Below are 22,781 nucleotides of genomic sequence, written 5' to 3' on the forward strand. Positions count from 1 at the left end.
GTAACAGGGTCCAGAAACTACTTCTCTGTCTTTCTGTCTGTTACTCCTTGGAGTCGACTCGGAACTATCGGGAGTCAACTCGGTAAGCATCGGAGTCGACTCGAATTCTTCAGGAGTCGACTCGGTGACAGGGTCTGAGATTCATCTTTCTGTCCTGCTGTCTGTTCTCAGTCGGAGTCGACTCTCAGTGTGCCGGAGTCGACTCGAGCCTGTGCCAGAACATCTGAAACACTTGGAGTCGACTCGAAATCCTCCGGAGTCGACTCGAGTTTCAGCCTTTGACTTAAGCTGATTTCCACATGCACTCAAAAGAGGATTCTTACCAATTTTGCCTGAGATACTGGATTGAATTCATTAGTATAACATAAAATATACTCAAATACTTTGGTCTCATCAAAATTAAATTGGGGTATTATCAATCACTCCACAAAAATATAACAATTTTGTATTATTTTATATTATAATAATCTAACAATATTATACCCAGCATTATAATAATATTATAATATAACAGTATTATAATAATATAATAGTATATTATGATAGAATTATTATATTGTATTATAAAGTTGACAACAACAATAATGTAAAAGAAACACTTACATAATATGCTATCCAAAGTTGGATAACCTAAATCGCGACCCAAATTTTGATATTATCTCTATAATAAAAAAGTACCCATGTCGCCGCCTCAATGTCAAATCCATCGAGCATAAATCCTTCTAGTTCAAATCAATTCATTATATAATCATAGTATTATACACTAAGCACTAAGAAAAGATCAACCTCTTGCTAGTTTGTTAATTTAAGTTTAAACATAATTGGCGCCTCCATGGTAAGATATAAAGAGATAAAAAAAACAACTACATGCATATGAAACCATAATAAAAAAAAATCTCACCAATACGTCATATAATCAATTATAGTATCATGCACTAAGCACTAAGAAAAAGATCAGCCGTCTTGTAGTTTGTTGGTTTAAGTTTAAACATAATTGGTGCTTTCAATAGTGCTGCAATGACAAAAAAAAAGTTTGCCATCATGGTAAAAAAGAAAAAAAGAGAAAAAAATGACCGCATGCCTATAAAACCATAATAAAAGCAAATAACATAATTTTTATAAAGAGCTTTGCTAAAGAGCAATGAGAAAGAATATATCCGTAGCCTTTAAATGGAGTTTAATTAACTTTGTTCTTGTATCACTCTACATGTCCTCTTTTCCTCCCTCTTGTAAACATTTTATTCTTTGCTCTTTTTGAATAAATTGGCGGAAGATCTTTCCTTCCTCCTCTTACATCAAAAAGATTTCCTCCTTGCAAGCTAATTTCTTTTGCGTACCCTTTATATATCCTTTTCTTGTAATTTCTTCTAATGTAAATACTCCTTCATCAATAAATCTGGGTGTGTTTTGCCACCCCTTCAATTAGAGAGAGAGAGAGAGTAGTCCTTGGAGCACATGAAACTGCTGAAACTATGGCCGACATGGGCTGGTTATTAGAAGAGCAATGTGAAATAAGATTTGGCAGCCTCTAAATAGAGTTTAAACTTCTAAACACTTTATTCCTTGTTCCTTTTTAATAAATTATGGAAAGTTCTTTTCTTCCTCCTGTTGCATCAAAAAGATTTCCTTCTCCTTTCAGGCTACTTCCCTTTGCCTGCCTTTCATATATCCTTTTCTTGTAATCTCTTCTGATGTAAATACTTCTCCATCAATAAATTTGGGTGGGTTTATCGCCTCCCCTTCAATCAAGAGAGAGAGAGAGAGAGAGAGAGAGTAGTCCTTGGCGCACACAAAGCTACTGAAACTATAGCCGAGCCCCTTCAATTAAGAGAGAGAGAGAGAGAGATAGCAGCCCTTGGAGCACACAAAGCTGCTGAAACTATGGCCGAGGAGAGCATGACTAGCAAAACAGCACAAATAGAATCCGATCTTGAAGTTCCTCTGGGCAAAGTGCAGCCCTTTCGCATAGCCATGAATCCTAAATTGCTCGAAGCAGCAAGATCAGGAAACAAAAGAATTCTGGATGAATTACTGCAGCAAAAAGATTTTTTTTTGGGGGCTTCGGTGGGGGAGATAATTAGCTGCCTCCTTGGAGTTATAGTGGAAGGGAACACAGCTCTCCATATTGTTGCAAGCCGAGGACATCTCGAGATTGCCAAGGAGATCTGCTGTAGAGAGATCTCTCTTTTGGCAGCACAAAACACGAGGCTCGACACTCCATTGCATTGCGCTGCAAGGGCTGGGGATGAGAAGATGGTCTCCCTCATCATCCAATTTGCAAGGGAGGGCGAGATCAAAGAAAGGGAAGTCTTGAGGGCCAAGAATACGGACGAGGCAAATGCTTTGCATGAGGCTGCCCAATATAACCATGCGAATATGGCCAAAGTACTGATGGAGAAGGATGTTGGACTGGCATCAATGCCGAATAGTGCCGGCATGTCTCCGCTCTATCTGGCCATCATGACAGGTTCCATCGATGTAGCCAAAGCCTTGCTACAGTCTTCCTCCTGGGAGAATGCTTCTCCAGCATCTTATGCAGGCCCTAACAAGAGCACGGCGTTGCATATAGCAGTCCTCTGGAGTCGAGGTAATCGAGCGCTTGACCTATATACTAATCTCGCTATTTTTTTTCTTTTTGAAGAAACGTGCATAGATCACCAGCTTTTCATACCAAGTATATATGAAGCCACCATTTCATTTATGGAATGATTAGAACACAAAAAAAACATGAAAGCTATATCAAATAATACAGCAAAACAAGGTCCTTCGGTAGCGTAGGGGCAACCGTTGTACACACCCAGCAAAACATATCCATATCACCTATAGAAAATTAGTGAAACAAAGAAAAAAAAAGCATAGCAACCTAGGAATCTTTTCCTCTACCTCATAAGATCCAGAAAGTGGGAATTAAGCAACTGCTAACCGCAATTATTCACTGGGAAGAACCCAGGCCTTAAGAGATTGGCTTTTTTTTTTTTTTTTTGATGATAAGGGAGGCAAGATTGCCGACTGGCTTTTATTCAAATTAAGGGATTGGCCCAGAAATGAAGTACCTAGGATGTTGTCAGGACCAGATGTGATCGAGTGGATAGGCTTCGCCCCCTTCTTTGCTGGTGCTATTTCTGCCCATTGTGGCTTATCGAGGTTCAATTAGCAACCATCAGTCACCATGTGTAGCTTCCCTCGTAACAAATAACAAACTTTGATTTTTTTCTTCTTTTAGTATTATTGTGATTATTCGCCATTTGACTAAATATCTTAATAGATGCATAAGAAGAGTATAAAGCAAGTATATTCACAGGGCCGGCCCGAGCCTTATGCGACCGAGGCGGTCGTCTAAGATTTCGGCCCAAAGGAAGGCCTTCAAGAGGCAAAGAGAAGATAACCATAGAAGGAAGGAAGAAGGCAAAAAAGCACCGACTTGCAATGAAATAAAGAGAGGAGAGGAGAGAGAGAGACTGAGAGAGAGAGAGAGAGGAGGGCGGGGAGGTTTCTTGCCCTATTTTTTGTATCTGATCGTGGCCAAAAGAAAGCAAAGGCCCCATATAAAATGGGAACAGGAGCTGGCTATGAGTCTTCCCCCTTGATGGAAGGGAGGTGGAGAGTTTTATGGCCTGCAGACGGGCAATTTGGGAGACGGTGGGATGGGACTTTTATTAATTTGATGGAGTGCATTTCCCATAATGGCCCTACTTTCTCTTATAGAGAGGTCTATTTCTGGACAAATACTTTGCTTCACCTTGGCCATGAAATGCCATGGGATAACCTTTTTCTATTCTGCCCTTGCTTGACATGGTAAACAGTATTGCCCAGCATTATCTCAGTTATTTAATCAGTACCATGGCCCTTTTTTATAGAGTAATTACTTTTTCGTGCTTCCATTTAAAAATTATATAAAACCAAAGAGGCTTCTTGTCTACCTTTATTAGATTCATGCATCTTTGTTGGAATGGTGTACTTGACAGCTATATATTTTCATATCATTTTTTTAATATTTTATACTTATTAATTTTTTTTATTATTTAAAAAAAGCTTCATTCACTGAATTCGTTTTAGACCTCCAAATGCATTAGGCCGCCCTGGAAGACAATGCTCCGCCTTTTAATTTATGAAAGCACCATGAGCATTGTATAACACAAGTACTCACGACACCTTTCATTATACTTATGTGATAGAAATTACACAAGACTTATTGGATCGGAAGCCAATGCTCGCCAAAGGTATCGATTCCTCTGGGAGAATTCCTCTTCATTATGCAGCTTCAGATGGTCATCATGATACGGTGAAGCTATTATTAGAGCGCGATCCCTCTACAGCCTACCTTTCAGATGCCAAGTATGGCTTATTTCCCATACACATTGCAGCTATGATGGGCAACATTCCTATAGTTGATCAGATTTTAAAACAGTGCCCGGATACAGACGAATTATTAGACAAGGAGGGAAAGAATTTTCTTCATGTCGCTTTTAAAAGGGGAAAGCTTTATCTGGTCAAGAGAATTATCTCCAGGAGACCGGATCTGAGGAAGCTCTTAAATGACCAGGATAACGAGGGAAATACGCCGTTACACACGGCTGTTAAAAACAGTGACCAATGGAGCGTGTATTTTCTTCTCCGGGACAAAACCGTATGCGTCAACGTTATCGACCACGACGGCTTCACCCCTCTCGACTTGGCTTACGGAATGTTGGATGGAGGCCTGCAATTCCGGATGGTAAAACTCTTAACGACCTCGTGCATGTTTTGCTTGCCACACATCACAAGCTGTAGTCTCTCTCTCGCGCGCGCACACGGACACGAGAACACGAGGACACAAGCACTTTTTCTTCAACTCACATATATATGAACGCCCTAGATAATGAGCATTCATTTCCTACCATATTTTTCTAAACTCAATCTTTCAACTAATCTCTCTTTTTATGATCAAAACTTTTTCTTGCACGGTAGAATGCAAAATTCTGCATTGCCAGCTGCTTGGCTTTAACAAAGGCTCTATCCAGTCCACGAGAATTGCATGATTTAGAGAGCGGTGAATTATCTGGTGATGAGACCAAAGAGAAACTGTCCGGCGATGATAAGTTCAAAAAAGAATCATCCAACGTCGAGGGCAACGAAATCGAGAGACAGGTGAATGTAGCCAGAAATCTCGGGATTGCTACGGTGTTGATTGCTACGGTCACATTTGCTGCTGGTATCACCGTCCCCGGGGGGTACATAGATGATGATTATCCAGGCCGTGGCACAGCAGTTCTAGCAAAAGAGCATGCCTTCAATGTATTCCTAGTCTCAGATGCCTTCGCGTTGGTCTGCTCCATCCTAGCCACATTCTGGATCATGTATGCAGGAACGTCGACAGTTGATAGACATACTCGCAGACGAGCCCTTCGGGGGGCTATAAATTGTCTATGGATGGCATTTGTGGGCATGTGCACTGCATTCGCGATGGGTATATATGTAGTGTTGCCTCCCAGCTGCAAGCGTATCAGCATTTTTTTATGCATCATTGCTCTCGGAGCCCCTCTTTTAGCTGATGTGCTGTCACTTTATAAGCTCTGTGTTTTGCTGATAACAGTAGGAATCAGGCAAGGGTACATACAATGTATTTGGCCAACATTACACCCGCATGTGAAGAGAAGTCCTAGTAGAGGTTTGCCACGCGGTGGACGTCTCATTTTTCATCTGCTTCGGACATTGGGCGTTTATGCTATCTTTTTCCTGTTAGCGATGCTCTAGGTGTGTAAGAATCGAAGCGGCAGTTGTCAGCCTGCATGGCTGACAGAAGTCCAAAGATAGCTTGTGCATTGCATTGGGAGTAATATTTTAATTATTTTTTATTTTTGACATGTAAAATCTTCTGTCTCTATGCTAAAAATTTTAGCTTTTATGGACATGTAAATAGAGAGGAAAAGAAAATTCTCTCTTTTTTCAACCTTCTTCGACCGAGCAGAGATTACAGCTTCACTTGGTTTTGAGATAGAATTAAATGATGAAGAAATGTACTGAAGTTTGAATCTTGGTACCAGATCCTCTACAGGCATCCAACCGGTATATCCCATACCGATTGATTATCAGTAATGGCATATATTTTGATACCAACACTCGATATGAAGAAGATATCAAGTCTCAACAACTAATCAATATGGTTTGATACGACACGTATATATGAGATAGTATAGTGTTATATAGCAAATCATAACTCTGGATGCCATAACAAATGATTTTGAGAACCATGCTAAATCTTGTGTAATGAGCCAGACTAGAATGTTTTGCTCAGATTCAAGACAAACAAGTCATTGTGCACATGGTTGCATGGCCACCTTTCTTCTTAGCCCAATTAACAGTAATACTTCAAAGCTACTGCAGCAACCACGTTGTAGAATGTGAGATCTTTAAACCCATAATACTGTGCAAGAATCTTTCAGTTTGTAGAAAAAGGAGGGGGAAGAGAGGAAGAGATGAAGAGAAGAAAACAATCCTTCCTTGTTGCATTTGGAAACAGCCATAGCCCATCTTTTATAAGGGGAAGGTGGCTATCGTATACAGTTACAACGGCTATATTATAACAGCTATAGTATCAGGTTATGTACAGTCACGACACTAGCTAAGCTAATGTACAGCTAAGCTAAAGCTAAGCTAACATCCTCCCTCAAACTCAAGATGGGAGTGAAGATGTCATCTTGAGTTTGTGAACCAAATCACGATGACGCCCTGGTGGATGTGCCTTCATAGAGATATCAGCAAGTTATCCGCAGAAGCAACATATATCAACTGAAAAGTACCTTACTTGATATGATGCCGAATGAAGTAACAATCTATCTCAATATGCTTCGTTCGCTCATGAAACACATCGTTACGAGCAATCTGCATGGCACTTACATTATCGCAATGAAGAGGGGAATTGCTAGTCAAAGGAACATCCATATCATGCAGTAGTCATCGAAGCCACAAGAACTCAGAGGTAATATTTGCCAGTGCATGACACTCAGCCTCTATACTGGAGCGAGAGACAACCGTTTGCTTCTTGCTTTTTCAAGAGATAAGAGATGACCCAAGCAAGAAACAATAGTCTGCGGTAGAACGGCGATCTGTAGGATCTCCAGCCCAATCAACATCAGAATAGGCCTGTATATCTACAGTGGAGTAGGCTGAGAAATGAATGCCGTGAAATAATATACCCTTAATGTACCGAATAATACGTAGGACTGTTGCATAGTGTGTAGAGCGGAGTATGCATAAACTGACTAATCAAGGTGACTGCATAAGAAATGTCAGGGCGTATCACAATCAGGTAGATGAGACTGCCAATCAACTGCCGTTATAGAGTCGCATCTATCAATAATTCACCATCTGTGGGAAGAAGCTTAGCATTCATTTCTACAGGACTATTCACGATCTTGCTATATGTCAACCCAGCACGAGATATCAACTCGGAAGCATACTTAGCCTGTGAAAGATAGTAGCCATCTGAGCTGGATGTCACCTCGAGACCAAAAAAGTAGCTGAGGGATCCTAAATCTTTCATCTCAAACTGCTGTCCAAGAAACTGCTGAAGTGTATGAATCCCTGACACGTCATCTCCAGTAATAACCATATCATCCACATATAGCAAGAGAAGAATAATACTAGCCTCGGATCGGCGAAGAAAGAGTGCAGAGTCATATGCACTAGGAGTGAAACCCTATTGAGTGAGGATTGAACTGAACTTGGAAAACCAAGCCCGAGGAGATTGCTTAAGGCTATAGAGCGCCTTTCGAAGATGACAAACCTTCTCCTGTGGATGAGCAAGACCTGGAGGAGGCTATAGGTACACTTCCTCGGTTAAATCACCGTTAAAGAAAGCATTCTTAATATCCATCTGATGCATCTTCCATTGCTTGACAACTGCAATTGCAAGTAAGGAACGAAAAGTGGTAAGACGTGTGACTGGAGAAAAAGTCTCCACATAGTCAATACCATACTCCTGTGTGAATCCTCGAGCCACTAGACGAGCTTTGTAGCGTTCCACTGAACCATCAGCTCGAGTCTTGATCTTAGACACCCACTTACATCCTACTGCAGTCTTTCCAGGAGGTAAGTCAGTCAGGTCCCATGTACGCGTATCATGAAGAGCTTGGAGTTCATCAGACATGGCCTTCTGCCAAAGAGGATTAGAACTGGCCTCTCGATAATTGCGAGGCTCATATAGGGTAGCAAGAGCATAAAAACAGTGATAATCATTGAGATGAGATGGGATGGATCTTACCCTACTAAAGCGGCGAAGGGCAGTACTGAGAAAAGGCTCGGATGATTCGGTTGTGATAATCGGATCAGTGGACGGTCCAGACCTAGTGGAGTCGGTCGTTGAGGGTTGTCTGATGAGCTTCCATCACCTGCAACTGAAAAGGGGTCTGGAAAGAGATCAACAGTGGGGTTGTTGAAGACAGAAGAATACTGAGGAGGACCCATGGAGAGTGGAGAGATATGAGGGGAAGGTTTGCGATGGGATGGGCTACTGATAGGGAGAAGAAAAGTGTTGGCTTCTCGCTCACTCTTTCCTTTCTCCCAGACGCCTTGCCAAAATAAAACCCTCTTTCTTTCCCTTCTGCGATGGGATGGGCTCCTCAGAGGGATCTACTCGGAGGGAGAGAAGAACGTCGCGGGACCAAGATCAAGCCACGGCAGACGGACGGCGACGCGTGGTGGTGGCTCGACAGAGATCCTCTCTGGATCTAGCCATGGACGGCGCCGGCAGAACTGCAGTGGCGCGCGATGGCTCCTCCCCTCCTTGCTCTGATCGCGGACGGTGACGGGCTGTGCAGACTGCCTGCATATTTAGCACTGGGTGGCCAACAATTCTCATCCCTTCCGGAAAGACGTTCCTGTTGAGCCCATTGACATTCGAAGGCCCCTGTCTTTACGCCAGCATCCATGTTCGGGTATAATATACATTGTAGAGTCTCATTATGTCGAAGTAAAGGATGCCGCCATTGGAGCAGACAATTCTCCCAACCAACATGGCAAACGAGACTTGTAGCTTTAAATTTGCCAGTCTACTGACTGAATGATTTCACTTTGTGTAAAATATAGGAGGTGATTGCATTGCGATCGGAACAGGATCTTCAGACGTGAACATAACCGGGATCGCATGCGGCCCTCGCACTACAAGAAAAGTGGGTTTTACTGACTTTTTTTGCCGACCCGCTTGTGATACAATTTGTCTGACGGTTTAAAAAAGCGTCGGCAATAGCCGACGCTTCGTGGGCTAAGACGAAGTCAAAAAATAATAAAGAGGCCGACGCTTTTGCCCCACCTTCGATGATCTTAGACTTCACGTTCTCTTAAAATTCCAAATATCAATAAAGCTATCTCAGCTCGACTGTCATTTTGAAAGCCGAGTCTTCGAGAGGTCTACCATCTACCGCATTCACAGACCCTCCTCCTATCTACCTCCTATGGGTCCGGGAGGTTTTTGGTGACTTGTTTCAAAACATCAGGCGAGCTGAGGATGAGGTTCTGAAATCTCAAGTTGGGCTAGAACTATCTTGGACTTCTGACAAAAAGACTGCCCTTGACTTAGCAAATCAGAACCTAGATAAAGCTTTTCTTCAAGAATCAATCTTCGCAGAAATTCTCGTGTTAAGTGGCTAAAAGAGGGCTTTCAAATAAACCATTTTTTCCATGCTTCCACTAAAGAACGGCGGGAACAGAACAACAGGGAAAGACCCGGCCGACCCGCCCAGGGCTCGAGGGCGAGCCATACGAGAGTGAGTCGAAAGGCTTCTGTTTCCGTTCTTGGTTTAAAATTTCATTCCGATCAAATGATCCGCAGCAGCCAATACATCTCGTGGTAACAAAAATGTATTTTTCCATGCGTTCACCAAGGGGCATTCACGATAGAATCGTGGAAGCGTTTACCGAACCCGAGGTCTGTTGGAATCAGACAAGGCACCTTGCCTTTCATTGGGCTCTTATCCGTACCACCAGTACTAAAAATGCATCTCCTTCGCCCGCGCGTGTCTACCTGGCGCGCCGCCTTGCATGCAAGCGAAGCGCTATTGGCGGCAATTAATAGCTCACTGAGCGATGATTGATGCAGTCAGTCAGTGCCTAGTTTAAGGTACTGACCAACTGAGAGGGAGAGAGCCCTTTTTCAGTGTTGTCGGAATAGGACCTGTTGGTGGTTTAAAGAGCAGGGGTTTCGTTTTTGGAACAGACGGCAGTGTTTTGCTGACGCCTCGAATCGTCAAATTTCTCTTATCATAGTTAGCTGTGCAGGAATTTTGATATGTCATATGAAATTACAGAACTTTAATATAAATTTAATATTAAAGAAATTTGACATAAATAAGGAATATAAATTACATTACAGAACTTTAATATAAATTTTCATATTTATTTGACATAAATAAGGAATTGTCCTCTTCTCTTATGGAATAGTCCCCCGGGACATTGGCTTCCGCCAACAGTGAACTATTAAGGATCGCATCCCGCGCATATTCTACATTATAGCCTGCAACTGATTCAGCTTCCGCTTCTGGGAGATCAGACGGAGCTCGATTAGTTTCTGCTAGACGAGGAACTGATTGCACAATTGAAAGAATAGGCTCTGGTTGAAAATTGGTTGAAGGAACAAGGGGAGCAGCTAGCCAAGTTACAGGAAGAGTTGAAGAAAGTGAAGGGGTATGGCGCCGATCACATCAAATTTAGCATCCGTCTATAGACTTCCTAGGCGCACGATCGAAAACAAATCAGTGGGGCCATGCCGGTACGACAGAATATGCGTTAGAAAGGTCAATCCCTCCCCCCCTTTTTTAGTCAAAAATAGAAAATCGGGCCGAACTTCTAAAAAGCAGCCCACCTTGAATATGAAAGAAATGCCGTCTCTCTCTCAGATGGGAGTAAGGAACCGCCCGAAGCATCTGAGATTGGAAAGTCTATCGCCAGCTGCATCTCCCACCTCGGACCCAGACGCCCGCACTTCTCGACGGCTTCAGTCCATATGCCAAGTTGAACGAAGAGTTAGCGCTCATACAATCACCCTTCAGTACATTTGGTATTGGGGTCAAGATTTTTTGGTATGAAAAGAAAAAAACGCCCTTTTCCGGCGGGAGGAAGGATGTTGACGGCCAGCTATTGAATGAGGTATTTTCACTCGAAATCCCCCTCTCCAAGAAACTGATAAACTCGGAGTTTAGTTGCCCTCAAGGTGGGGAAGAGGACCGAACGGAACATTTCCTCATCTCCCTTTATATCAAAGGGAGATATAAAGGGAGATGAGGAAAGACTCAACTGTTACGGCCGCTTTTGGCTTTTTTTTAAATAAAAATAAAAATTAACTATACTTTGGTGACGGTGTGGCACCTAGATGATGACATAGTGTATAGATAATGATGTAGCATAACAAATTTCTCGGACAACCGATGGTTCTTCGATTCCTTGGCCCTCTGTTGGTTCTGCTACCCGGACCCCCAATAAGCTGTGGCTTTCATCATTCCCGGTGATTCGGTGCAGACGCTGTACTTAAGGCTAGAGGGTGAATCAGTGGTTACAATATAGCGTCGTCGAAAAATAATAAAAAGACCGACGCTTTTGAAAGCGTCGTCGGAGGCCAATGCGTCGTCAGAGGCCGCACCCCCCTCCCCTCCTCTCTTCATTGCTCTTTCTTGATCTCAGTTAAATAAAACCAGTTGAATGATAAAAGACGCGTTTGACCCGTTGCCCTTCCTCCCTTCCTCTCCTCTCGGGATAATAGAACAAGAGCAGGAGAAAAGATCCCATCCTGACCTCCCCAAAAGGATCCAGAGATCAAGAGAAGGGTAGAACTAATTAGGTCCTCGATTTAGCCCCACATCGGCGGATCAACAAGTGGTGGTGGGGAATTAGGAGGGCGGAGGTAAGAAAGAAAGAAGACGGGTTCGTTGAAGGGAAGGGAGGGAAGGCGGAAAGCGATTGGGGGTTGGGGGGAGAGAGAAGGCGGGGAAGGACCTCTTTTTCGTTGTACATGGGGATCTGTACGAGGACCATGGGATAGGCGGAGTTGCCAAGCTCGAGGTCGTCCCGCATTGGCTCCCACTTGTAGCGCTTCTCGGGGCGCTTCCCGAAGAGCTTGACGATGACAATGACGACAGCCATGTAGACCTTCTCCACAAACAGCATCAGCGACATGGCCAGGCAGAGGAACACCGCGAGGCGGAGCAGCGGGACGATGACCGGCGCCTTGATCTGCTGCCACATCAGCCCCATCTGCTCCGGATGTCGTCCCGAGCCCCCTGGAACGCCTCCGTGAGCAGCGTCGTCGACGATGCCGTCTCCATGATCTCTCTCCGGAGGAGGAGGAGGAAGGTGAAAGAGGAGATTGGGAATGGCCGCTGGGGGGCTGATCTGGACGGATTTAAAAGGGCCTTCCCTCTCTCCCTTCTCTCTGTTTTTCTTTTTCTCCCTTTTCTCCATGATTGATTGTTCGTTGCTATGAGCTTTGCTGGGGAACTACGCTTTTCTCTATGACTATTTAGCTTAGCGATGCATTTGAAAAGCGTCGGCAAATATTTTTCCCACTCTTACATAGCCGACGCTTTAGCGACGCTTTGGAAAGCGTTAGGAAGAAATAGCCGACGCTTATAAGCGTCGATAAGGACCTTAAAAAGCGTCGCCAAAGCTTCTTTTTCTTGTAGTGTGGGCGTGGCATAAGGTCAGTTTCAGTTTCCTACGTACTGATGTACTGAGAGCAAGTTCAATGGTCTTGACCATATCTCTCACTTCATGTACAGCATTGGAAGCTCCGCAGGGAACGGCTCAAGTGTGATAGTTGAGGATGTACATGTCTCGAACGGCAGTTTCTATCAATCGGATGGTGGTCTGAGGGTTCAGACATGGCAGGTGTGCACCTAAACTTAATCTGAATCCACAACATTAAGAAAGAGAAACGATCAATTTAAATGAAACAATTGGAATTCATCAGCATTCCTCCAAAAGGAAGAAGTATTCATGACTATATTTGTTCGCTTCTGTGTTGTGCGGGGAGGGTCCGGTCATGCTAGAGGGATCTTATTCGAGCACATCAATTTTACTTCAGTCGGGAGCCCCATAGTTATAGACCAGTTTTATTGTCCCGGCGCGCACTGCAAAAATTCGGTAACGAATTACTTTTACCCATCGATTAACTTCTTACGTCAATGAGCTTTTTGAGTTATTGAGAAGACATGGTAGGGCAGCTACGATGTTAACCAATCTATTTAAGACATGAGTAGCTTTATAGATTGGTGATTAAACTAATAATTTTTAATATTGGCTATTGTGAAAAATATCGGTGCGCAAGTGTGTTCCATTCTCTTATTTGTCCTTTTTCTGCTGTCATGTTCGAATTTCAGACATCAACTGTGGAAGTGAGCGATGTTCGATTTGTTGATGTACATGGGACTTCAACAACAGATACGGCCATCAAGTTTGCATGCAATGAGAAAGTTCCTTGCACTGACATTATTTTGGATAATGTTGGCATCACATCAGTGGCCAGGCAAAATCAGGCTACTTCCTACTGCCTCATTGCCAAAGGGAAGAAGCTTCATGAAGTCATTCCGGATATTGCTTGCCTCGCCTAGACAAACATGATCTCTTTGATAGTCATGTATTGCAGATCATAAATTAATTCCCTTTCATTGAGGGTAACCATACGATGAAATTGTATTCAAATTTTCACCTTTTTGTTGTTTCTTTTCATAAATAAAAGGGCGGAGAAGGTGGGAATTAAGGACCCATCCGTTTTTTCTCCTTTTCGATTTTCAATAAAGAATCAGATTGGGGCCAATCAGAATTTGCATTCTCAGACAAAGCTAGGGCTGGAAGCGGGCTCGGGCCGGCCCGAAGCCATCGGGTCGGGCCGCCCGCGGGCCGGGCTATGGGCTAGAAAATGAAACCCAAATTTTTATCGGGCCAGGCTCGGGCTGGAAACTTAAACCCAAATTTTTATCGGGCCGGGCTCGGGTTTCCCATTGGCCCGGCCCGGGCCCGGACCAAGCTCGAGCCCAGTGCCAGCCCGAACCAAGCCCGAATTCTAGAAGGCAATAGCCCTTGCCCCTTGCCGAATCGCGATTTCCCTATTTCACTATTTGCCATTGCCGATTTGGGGATTTGCAAAGGGCCAGCCCGGAGGAGACCGTCGTCGTCGTCGTCTACGGTTCGGTGGAGGCTCGTCATCGTCGGCGGCGGCGGCTCGTCGTCATCGGCTCGTCGAGTGCATAGGCGAGACGAGAGCGGGGGAGGCTCGTCGGCGGTGGTTTTCGAGTGCTACTGTGCTAGGGTTTCTCCGCTCGTCGTCGGCGGCTCGTCGTCGTCGGCTCTCAGGTTAGGCTCCCTACTTCCGATTTTGCTGTTCTCCTCCTTCCTCTGTGGCGCTGATCGTCGTCGTCGCCGACTCGCCGAGTGCCAATCGTCTCGGATCGTCGCCCTCATCTCCCTTCTCCTCCAGGCTCCACCCCCTCACCGCCAAAATTGATCGTCACTTGAGCTGCATCGGCTCTAGTCGGCTCTCAGGTTAGGGTTTTTTGATCAACCTCTGCAGCATCATTTTCCCTTCCAGTGGATCCATCATTAGAATCAGAAAGGTGGACTTTGGACAAGGAACTGGCATCTTCAACTTCTCCATTCATGGTTTCCTCTTCATTAGTGCCATCACTGAGCATTGTTTGTTCTGCACTTCCATCGTCTAAGATAGTTCTTGCTTCCAGATTTATTGGTTTATTAGAGATCCAGTACTTGGAAGTCTATTTGATAAATCTATTTGGAAAGGGTTGGCAGGGTGCTCGGGCCATCGTCATCGATGGTCCAAGGCTTAACTGGGAAGCAACTGCGGTGGCTGAAGAGCGAAGGCCGCCCATCGGTGACGATGGCCCGAGCACCCTGCCCAAACGGGCCGGCCCAAATGGGCTCGGGCCGGGCTCGGGCCTCATTCCTTTAAAATTATTCGGGGCCCGGCCCGACCCGAAGCCCGGAAAAAAATTTCGGGCCGGGCTTGGGTAGGGGTTTGGCCCGGCCCGGCCCGGCCCACTTCCAGCCCTAATTGCCTTAGAAAAGGCAGGTTCTGAAGCTGAATGGCTTAGAAATCTTGTGGGAGATATTCCATTATGGAATAAACCAACACCTTCTGTGTCTATTCTTTGTGATAACCAAGCTGCTATATATCGAGCTAAGAATAAAGTTTATAATGGAAAGAATAGACACATAAGGTTGAGACATAATATTGTAAGGCAGCTGCTTGATGATGGGATTATATCTCTTGAGTTTGTGAAGTCAGAGTTGAATTTGGCCGATCCTTTGACAAAACCACTAGGTAGAAAACTAGTGAGTGAAACATCGAGGGGGATGGGACTAATGCCTATATCAAAGTCAATAACGACAGAAACCCAACATGTGTGATTGGAGATCCCATGAAGCATGTTCATATGGGTAATAACAAGTCGCTAGTTGACTGTGAGTACACTATCGTATTTAATTTTGAAAATTCATCCCTATGGTGTAGATAGTGCAAACTGTAGTAGATAAGGATGAGGTAAAGCTCTTAATAGATACCATAGTCCTTTAGGATGGTGTGTATACCTGCAGTACACACTTGATGGATCCACCTATATGGGTGAGGAAGTGGGGCCGCTTCCTATGAGAATTAGGCAGTTCTCTAAAGCACTCATGAATATCCAGGTAAGGTGCATGGCCTATTTGCACCAACCCGTTTAGAACAAGTCCAGAACTTGAGAGGTCAATGTGGGCTATGAGTCACTGATTTACATAAAGGACTTTTGGTTCATAGAAATTTCATGTTTCACCAAAAGTTCTGTAAGTCATACTTACTAGTCCTAAAAAAAATGGTTCATAGTCTCAAAGACACCAATTTGATGCATTGAACTCTCGCGCTCGTTAACTTATTATTGAATTTTAAAATATGTGGGGGATTGTTGGAATATTTCAAAATTTCGAGTCTGCCCTTCTTTGTCTTTTGTCTTTTTGTCTAGTGTACTTTCTTTTAGTCCCACATTGGAAAGGAACAAAACTCAAAAGATCTTTATATAGTATTCAACCTTTTAACTTGGTGAAGCAAAGAAAGAAAGTAGCCCACGCGCGCATGAGCCACCCCCCCCCCCCCCCCCCCCCCCCCCCGCGGGTACTCTCCTCTGTTCTGTTCTCGAGAGGATACTCTCCTCTGTTCTGTTTCCGAGAGGATACTCTCCTCTGTTCTGAGCGCTTCTGGGCTGTTCGACAAGATCACTGCATCTGCGAGTGTGCGCTTGGAGTGATCCAGTTGTTGTATCCTGGAGGATAGGCCGCCATTACCTGCTACACCGAGATTTATTCTTCGAGGGGCGTGATCTATTCTTAAGGACAGTGAAATCACGCCTCAACTGATAAGTTCTTCCTTCTCTCCATCTATCATTTTTCTTACATGGACGATTGCCTGCATATTTAGCACTGGGTGGCCAACAATTCTCATCCCTTCCGGAAAGACGTTCTTGTTGAGCCCATTGACATTCGAAGGCCCCTGTCTTTACGCCAGCGTCCATGTTCGGGTATAATATACATTTAACTGAAGACATTGGGCAAGGATTTCAATAGAGCTGGCAACGGGAGTTGGCTTTTCTTAATTTTTTGACATGAGGAAAGTTTTCTCGCAGGTCGAAGGAAATGTTGTGGCACCTGACAAATTGTGGACCTCCCAAAATACCACTAGTTGGATCACATTCAGAGGCATCACTGCTTTCACCGTCGATGGTAATGGCCAGATTGACGACCGAGGTTCCGTCGGGTGAGACTGCAAGAAGAAAAATGTGGTAACCTTTTCTCTTTCTAGTGTGTATATATCTCCTCATTTTTCCCCCCTTCAAAGCTTATAGCCTGATATTTCCCCTCTGTCTAACTTTTATTGCAGAAATGTGATGACGTGCCTTCCATAATACTTTCGAAAAAGAGAAGTTGTTTTGTTTAGTTTGTTTTCTATCAAAGGCAAGTTGTATATTTGATAATTAGGAATCCCACCTTTTTTTGTGGTGTCTCGTAATTGCCAGATTAATCATTGTTCTTATGACAGGCATTTGGTATTTACGCTGTGCGGATTTGACCATCGCGGGCGTCTCCGGAAGACAGCCCGACTGATGGCAACAATTAAAATGTCCCAACCCAACCTGAATTTTTTATGGATCTTCTTCAATCTCCAGGTATCCCTAAAGACGAAACGAATGGAGAACAATTCCTCTATTTTATTTATTTCTAAAGAAATCCTACAATTGCTTAAGATGCCAGCCGGATATATAGAAAAATATAAGTAGCTTCCTCTACTTCATGAATGCAGGAACCAACCCATATTTATTTAAGGAAAGCAAGCTACAAGTGAACATGGAGAGGACTGTCAGAGCTCAAGAAGCATTAATATCAAATAAAAAAACTTCAAATGAGAGCAGAGCCATAGAAACATTAAGGCCAAAATGGTGGAGGTCATAATAGACTAGGCCCTCCCTTGGCATGGTTTGAATTCTCTTTCACCTATACTATGGGGGAGTACTAATTGCTACGGCATGGTAGCTACTTAAGTCACATTTAGTAGAGTTTTCATCTGTAAAGTTTTGAGCAGTAAAACTTGTGCAAATTAGCTTCTTATAAAAAGTTATCTACTATTTGATAACTACATTTTTGAAGTGCTACGCAACTTTAAATCTGTTATACAACCAAATTGAGAAAGTCAGTATCAAAATATAATTTGCATATATAATATTTTCAATTGGTTAACTATTGATACTATCAAAATCTATTATTATAAAATATTCTTAAATAAAATAAAAATTATTAAATTATTTATTTAATAAATATATTATTAAAATTATAACAATTTTATAGTATTTTTATATTATAATAATATAATAATATTATACTAGCATTATAATGATATTATAATATAATAGTATTATAATAATATAATAAATATATTATAATAGAATTATTATATTGCAATATAAAGCTGACGGCGACAATAATGTAAAAGAACACTTACGTAATTATGCTATCCAAAGTTGGATCACCTAGATCGCGACCCAAATTTTAATATTGTCTCTATAAAAAAAGTACCTATGTCGCCACCTCAATGTCAAGTCCATCAAGCACAAATGCTTCTAGTTCAAATCAATTCATTATATAATCATAGTATCATGTAGCATCATGCACTGAGCTCTAAGAAAAGGTCGGCCATTTGCTAGTTTGTTAATTTAAGTTTAAACATAATTGACACCTTGATGGTTGGATATAAAGAGATAAAAAGAACAACTATATGCATATGAAACCATAATAAAAGAAAATCCCACCAACACATCATATAATCATGGTATCATGCACTAAGCACTAAGAAAAGATCAACCTTTTGCTAGTTTGTTGGTTTAAGTTTAAACATAATTGGTGCCTCCAATAGTGCTGCAATAATAAAAAAGTTCGCCATCATGGTAAAAAAGAAAGAAAAAGAAAAAAAATGACCGCATGCCTATGAAACCATAATAAAAGCAATGACACCATCTTTATAAAGAGCTTTGATAAAGAGCAATGAGAAAGAATATATCCAAAGCCTCTAAATGGAGTTTAAACTTTGTTCTTGTATCACTCTATATTTTCTCTTTTGCCTCCTGTTGTGAACATTTTTTTTTGTTCTTTTTTAATAATTTGGTGGAAGCTCTTACCTTCCTCCGCTTACATCAAGATCTTCAGACGTGAACATAACCGGGATCGCATGCGACCCTCGCACTACAAGAAAAGTGGGTTTTACTGACTTTTTTTGCCGACCCGCTTGTGATACAATTTGTCTGACGGTTTAAAAAAGCGTCGGCAATAGCCGACGCTTCGTGGGCTAAGACGAAGTCAAAAAATAATAAAGAGGCCGACGCTTTTGCCCCACCTTCGATGATCTTAGACTTCACGTTCTCTTAAAATTCCAAATATCAATAAAGCTATCTCAGCTCGACTGGCATTTTGAAAGCCGAGTCTTCGAGAGGTCTACCGTCTACCGCATTCACAGACCCTCCTCCTATCTACCTCCTATGGGTCCGGGAGGTTTTTGGTGACTTGTTTCAGAACATCAGGCGAGCTGAGGATGAGGTTCTGAAATCTCAAGTTGGGCTAGAACTATCTTGGACTTCTGACAAAAAGACTGCCCTTGACTTAGCAAATCAGAACCTAGATAAAGCTTTTCTTCAAGAATCAATCTTCGCAGAAATTCTCGTGTTAAGTGGCTAAAAGAGGGCTTTCAAATAAACCATTTTTCCATGCTTCCACTAAAGAACGGCGGGAACAGAACAACAGGGAAAGACCCGGCCGACCCGCCCAGGGCTCGAGGGCGAGCCATACGAGAGTGAGTCGAAAGGCTTCTGTTTCCGTTCTTGGTTTAAAATTTCATTCCGATCAAATGATCCGCAGCAGCCAATACATCTCGTGGTAACAAAAATGTATTTTTCCATGCGTTCACCAAGGGGCATTCACGATAGAATCGTGGAAGCGTTTACCGAACCCGAGGTCCGTTGGAATCAGACAAGGCACCTTGCCTTTCATTGGGCTCTTATCCGTACCACCAGTACTAAAAATGCATCTCCTTCGCCCGCGCGTGTCTACCTGGCGCGCCGCCTTGCATGCAAGCGAAGCGCTATTGGCGGCAATTAATAGCTCACTGAGCGATGATTGATGCAGTCAGTCAGTGCCTAGTTTAAGGTACTGACCAACTGAGAGGGAGAGAGCCCTTTTTCAGTGTTGTCGGAATAGTACCTGTTGGTGGTTTAAAGAGCAGGGGTTTCGTTTTTGGAACAGACGGCAGTGTTTTGCTGACGCCTCGAATCGTCAAATTTCTCTTATCATAGTTAGCTGTGCAGGAATTTTGATATGTCATATGAAATTACAGAACTTTAATATAAATTTAATATTAAAGAAATTTGACATAAATAAGGAATATAAATTACATTACAGAACTTTAATATAAATTTTCATATTTATTTGACATAAATAAGGAATTGTCCTCTTCTCTTATGGAATAGTCCCCCGGGACATTGGCTTCCGCCAACAGTGAACTATTAAGGATCGCATCCCGCGCATATTCTACATTATAGCCTGCAACTGATTCAGCTTCCGCTTCTGGGAGATCAGACGGAGCTCGATTAGTTTCTGCTAGACGAGGAACTGATTGCACAATTGAAAGAATAGGCTCTGGTTGAAAATTGGTTGAAGGAACAAGGGGAGCAGCTAGCCAAGTTACAGGAAGAGTTGAAGAAAGTGAAGGGGTATGGCGCCGATCACATCAAATTTAGCATCCGTCTATAGACTTCCTAGGCGCACGATCGAAAACAAATCAGTGGGGCCATGCCGGTACGACAGAATATGCGTTAGAAAGGTCAATCCCTCCCCCCCTTTTTTAGTCAAAAATAGAAAATCGGGCCGAACTTCTAAAAAGCAGCCCACCTTGAATATGAAAGAAATGCCGTCTCTCTCTCAGATGGGAGTAAGGAACCGCCCGAAGCATCTGAGATTGGAAAGTCTATCGCCAGCTGCATCTCCCACCTCGGACCCAGACGCCCGCACTTCTCGACGGCTTCAGTCCATATGCCAAGTTGAACGAAGAGTTAGCGCTCATACAATCACCCTTCAGTACATTTGGTATTGGGGTCAAGATTTTTTGGTATGAAAAGAAAAAAACACCCTTTTCCGGCGGGAGGAAGGATGTTGACGGCCAGCTATTGAATGAGGTATTTTCACTCGAAATCCCCCTCTCCAAGAAACTGATAAACTCGGAGTTTAGTTGCCCTCAAGGTGGGGAAGAGGACCGAACGGAACATTTCCTCATCTCCCTTTATATCAAAGGGAGATATAAAGGGAGATGAGGAAAGACTCAACTGTTACGGCCGCTTTTGGCTTTTTTTTTAATAAAAATAAAAATTAACTATACTTTGGTGACGGTGTGGCACCTAGATGATGACATAGTGTATAGATAATGATGTAGCATAACAAATTTCTCGGACAACCGACGGTTCTTCGATTCCTTGGCCCTCTGTTGGTTCTGCTACCCGGACCCCCAATAAGCCGTGGCTTTCATCATTCCCGGTGATTCGGTGCAGACGCTGTACTTAAGGCTAGAGGGTGAATCAGTGGTTACAATATAGCGTCGTCGAAAAATAATAAAAAGACCGACGCTTTTGAAAGCGTCGTCGGAGGCCAATGCGTCGTCAGAGGCCGCACCCCCCTCCCCTCCTCTCTTCATTGCTCTTTCTTGATCTCAGTTAAATAAAACCAGTTGAATGATAAAAGACGCGTTTGACCCGTTGCCCTTCCTCCCTTCCTCTCCTCTCGGGATAATAGAACAAGAGCAGGAGAAAAGATCCCATCCTGACCTCCCCAAAAGGATCCAGAGATCAAGAGAAGGGTAAAACTAATTAGGTCCTCGATTTAGCCCCACATCGGCGGATCAACAAGTGGTGGTGGGGAATTAGGAGGGCGGAGGTAAGAAAGAAAGAAGACGGGTTCGTTGAAGGGAAGGGAGGGAAGGCGGAAAGCGATTGGGGGTTGGGGGGAGAGAGAAGGCGGGGAAGGACCTCTTTTTCGTTGTACATGGGGATCTGTACGAGGACCATGGGATAGGCGGAGTTGCCAAGCTCGAGGTCGTCCCGCATTGGCTCCCACTTGTAGCGCTTCTCGGGGCGCTTCCCGAAGAGCTTGACGATGACAATGACGACAGCCATGTAGACCTTCTCCACAAACAGCATCAGCGACATGGCCAGGCAGAGGAACACCGCGAGGCGGAGCAGCTGGACGATGACCGGCGCCTTGATCTGCTGCCACATCAGCCCCATCTGCTCCGGATGTCGTCCCGAGCCCCCTGGAACGCCTCCGTGAGCAGCGTCGTCGACGATGCCGTCTCCATGATCTCTCTCCGGAGGAGGAGGAGGAAGGTGAAAGAGGAGATTGGGAATGGCCGCTGGGGGGCTGATCTGGACGGATTTAAAAGGGCCTTCCCTCTCTCCCTTCTCTTTGTTTTTCTTTTTCTCCCTTTTCTCCATGATTGATTGTTCGTTGCTATGAGCTTTGCTGGGGAACTACGCTTTTCTCTATGACTATTTAGCTTAGCGATGCATTTGAAAAGCGTCGGCAAATATTTTTCCCACTCTTACATAGCCGACGCTTTAGCGACGCTTTGGAAAGCGTTAGGAAGAAATAGCCGACGCTTATAAGCGTCGATAAGGACCTTAAAAAGCGTCGCCAAAGCTTCTTTTTCTTGTAGTGTGGGCGTGGCATAAGGTCAGTTTCAGTTTCCTACGTACTGATGTACTGAGAGCAAGTTCAATGGTCTTGACCATATCTCTCACTTCATGTACAGCATTGGAAGCTCCGCAGGGAACGGCTCAAGTGTGATAGTTGAGGATGTACATGTCTCGAACGGCAGTTTCTATCAATCGGATGGTGGTCTGAGGGTTCACACATGGCAGGTGTGCACCTAAACTTAATCTGAATCCACAACATTAAGAAAGAGAAACGATCAATTTAAATGAAACAATTGGAATTCATCAGCATTCCTCCAAAAGGAAGAAGTATTCATGACTATATTTGTTCGCTTCTGTGTTGTGCGGGGAGGGTCCGGTCATGCTAGAGGGATCTTATTCGAGCACATCAATTTTACTTCAGTCGGGAGCCCCATAGTTATAGACCAGTTTTATTGTCCCGGCGCGCACTGCAAAAATTCGGTAACGAATTACTTTTACCCATCGATTAACTTCTTACGTCAATGAGCTTTTTGAGTAATTGAGAAG

General features: G+C 43.6%; 1 protein-coding gene and 1 long non-coding RNA gene across 2 annotated transcripts; both read left to right on the forward strand.

The window, feature by feature from the left end:
• The first annotated feature begins 1,881 nt into the window (after positions 1 to 1,881).
• Positions 1,882 to 5,741, forward strand: LOC103716096 (protein ACCELERATED CELL DEATH 6-like). The gene is made up of 4 exons (XM_039132109.1): positions 1,882 to 2,587; positions 4,176 to 4,714; positions 4,948 to 5,588; positions 5,723 to 5,741. Exons 1-4 carry the CDS (start codon positions 1,882 to 1,884, stop codon positions 5,739 to 5,741), a joined length of 1,905 nt encoding a protein of 634 aa, XP_038988037.1.
• A 10,667-nt stretch (positions 5,742 to 16,408) lies between these two features.
• On the forward strand, positions 16,409 to 17,391 carry LOC120112401. The gene is made up of 4 exons (XR_005513994.1): positions 16,409 to 16,532; positions 16,638 to 16,768; positions 16,892 to 17,177; positions 17,312 to 17,391. It is a non-coding gene; the product is annotated as an uncharacterized LOC120112401 (long non-coding RNA).
• The last annotated feature ends 5,390 nt before the right edge of the window (positions 17,392 to 22,781 follow it).

Source organism: Phoenix dactylifera, chromosome 11 (assembly GCF_009389715.1).
Source record: "Phoenix dactylifera cultivar Barhee BC4 chromosome 11, palm_55x_up_171113_PBpolish2nd_filt_p, whole genome shotgun sequence".
In the NCBI taxonomy this organism is placed as follows: Eukaryota; Viridiplantae; Streptophyta; class Magnoliopsida; order Arecales; family Arecaceae; genus Phoenix; species Phoenix dactylifera.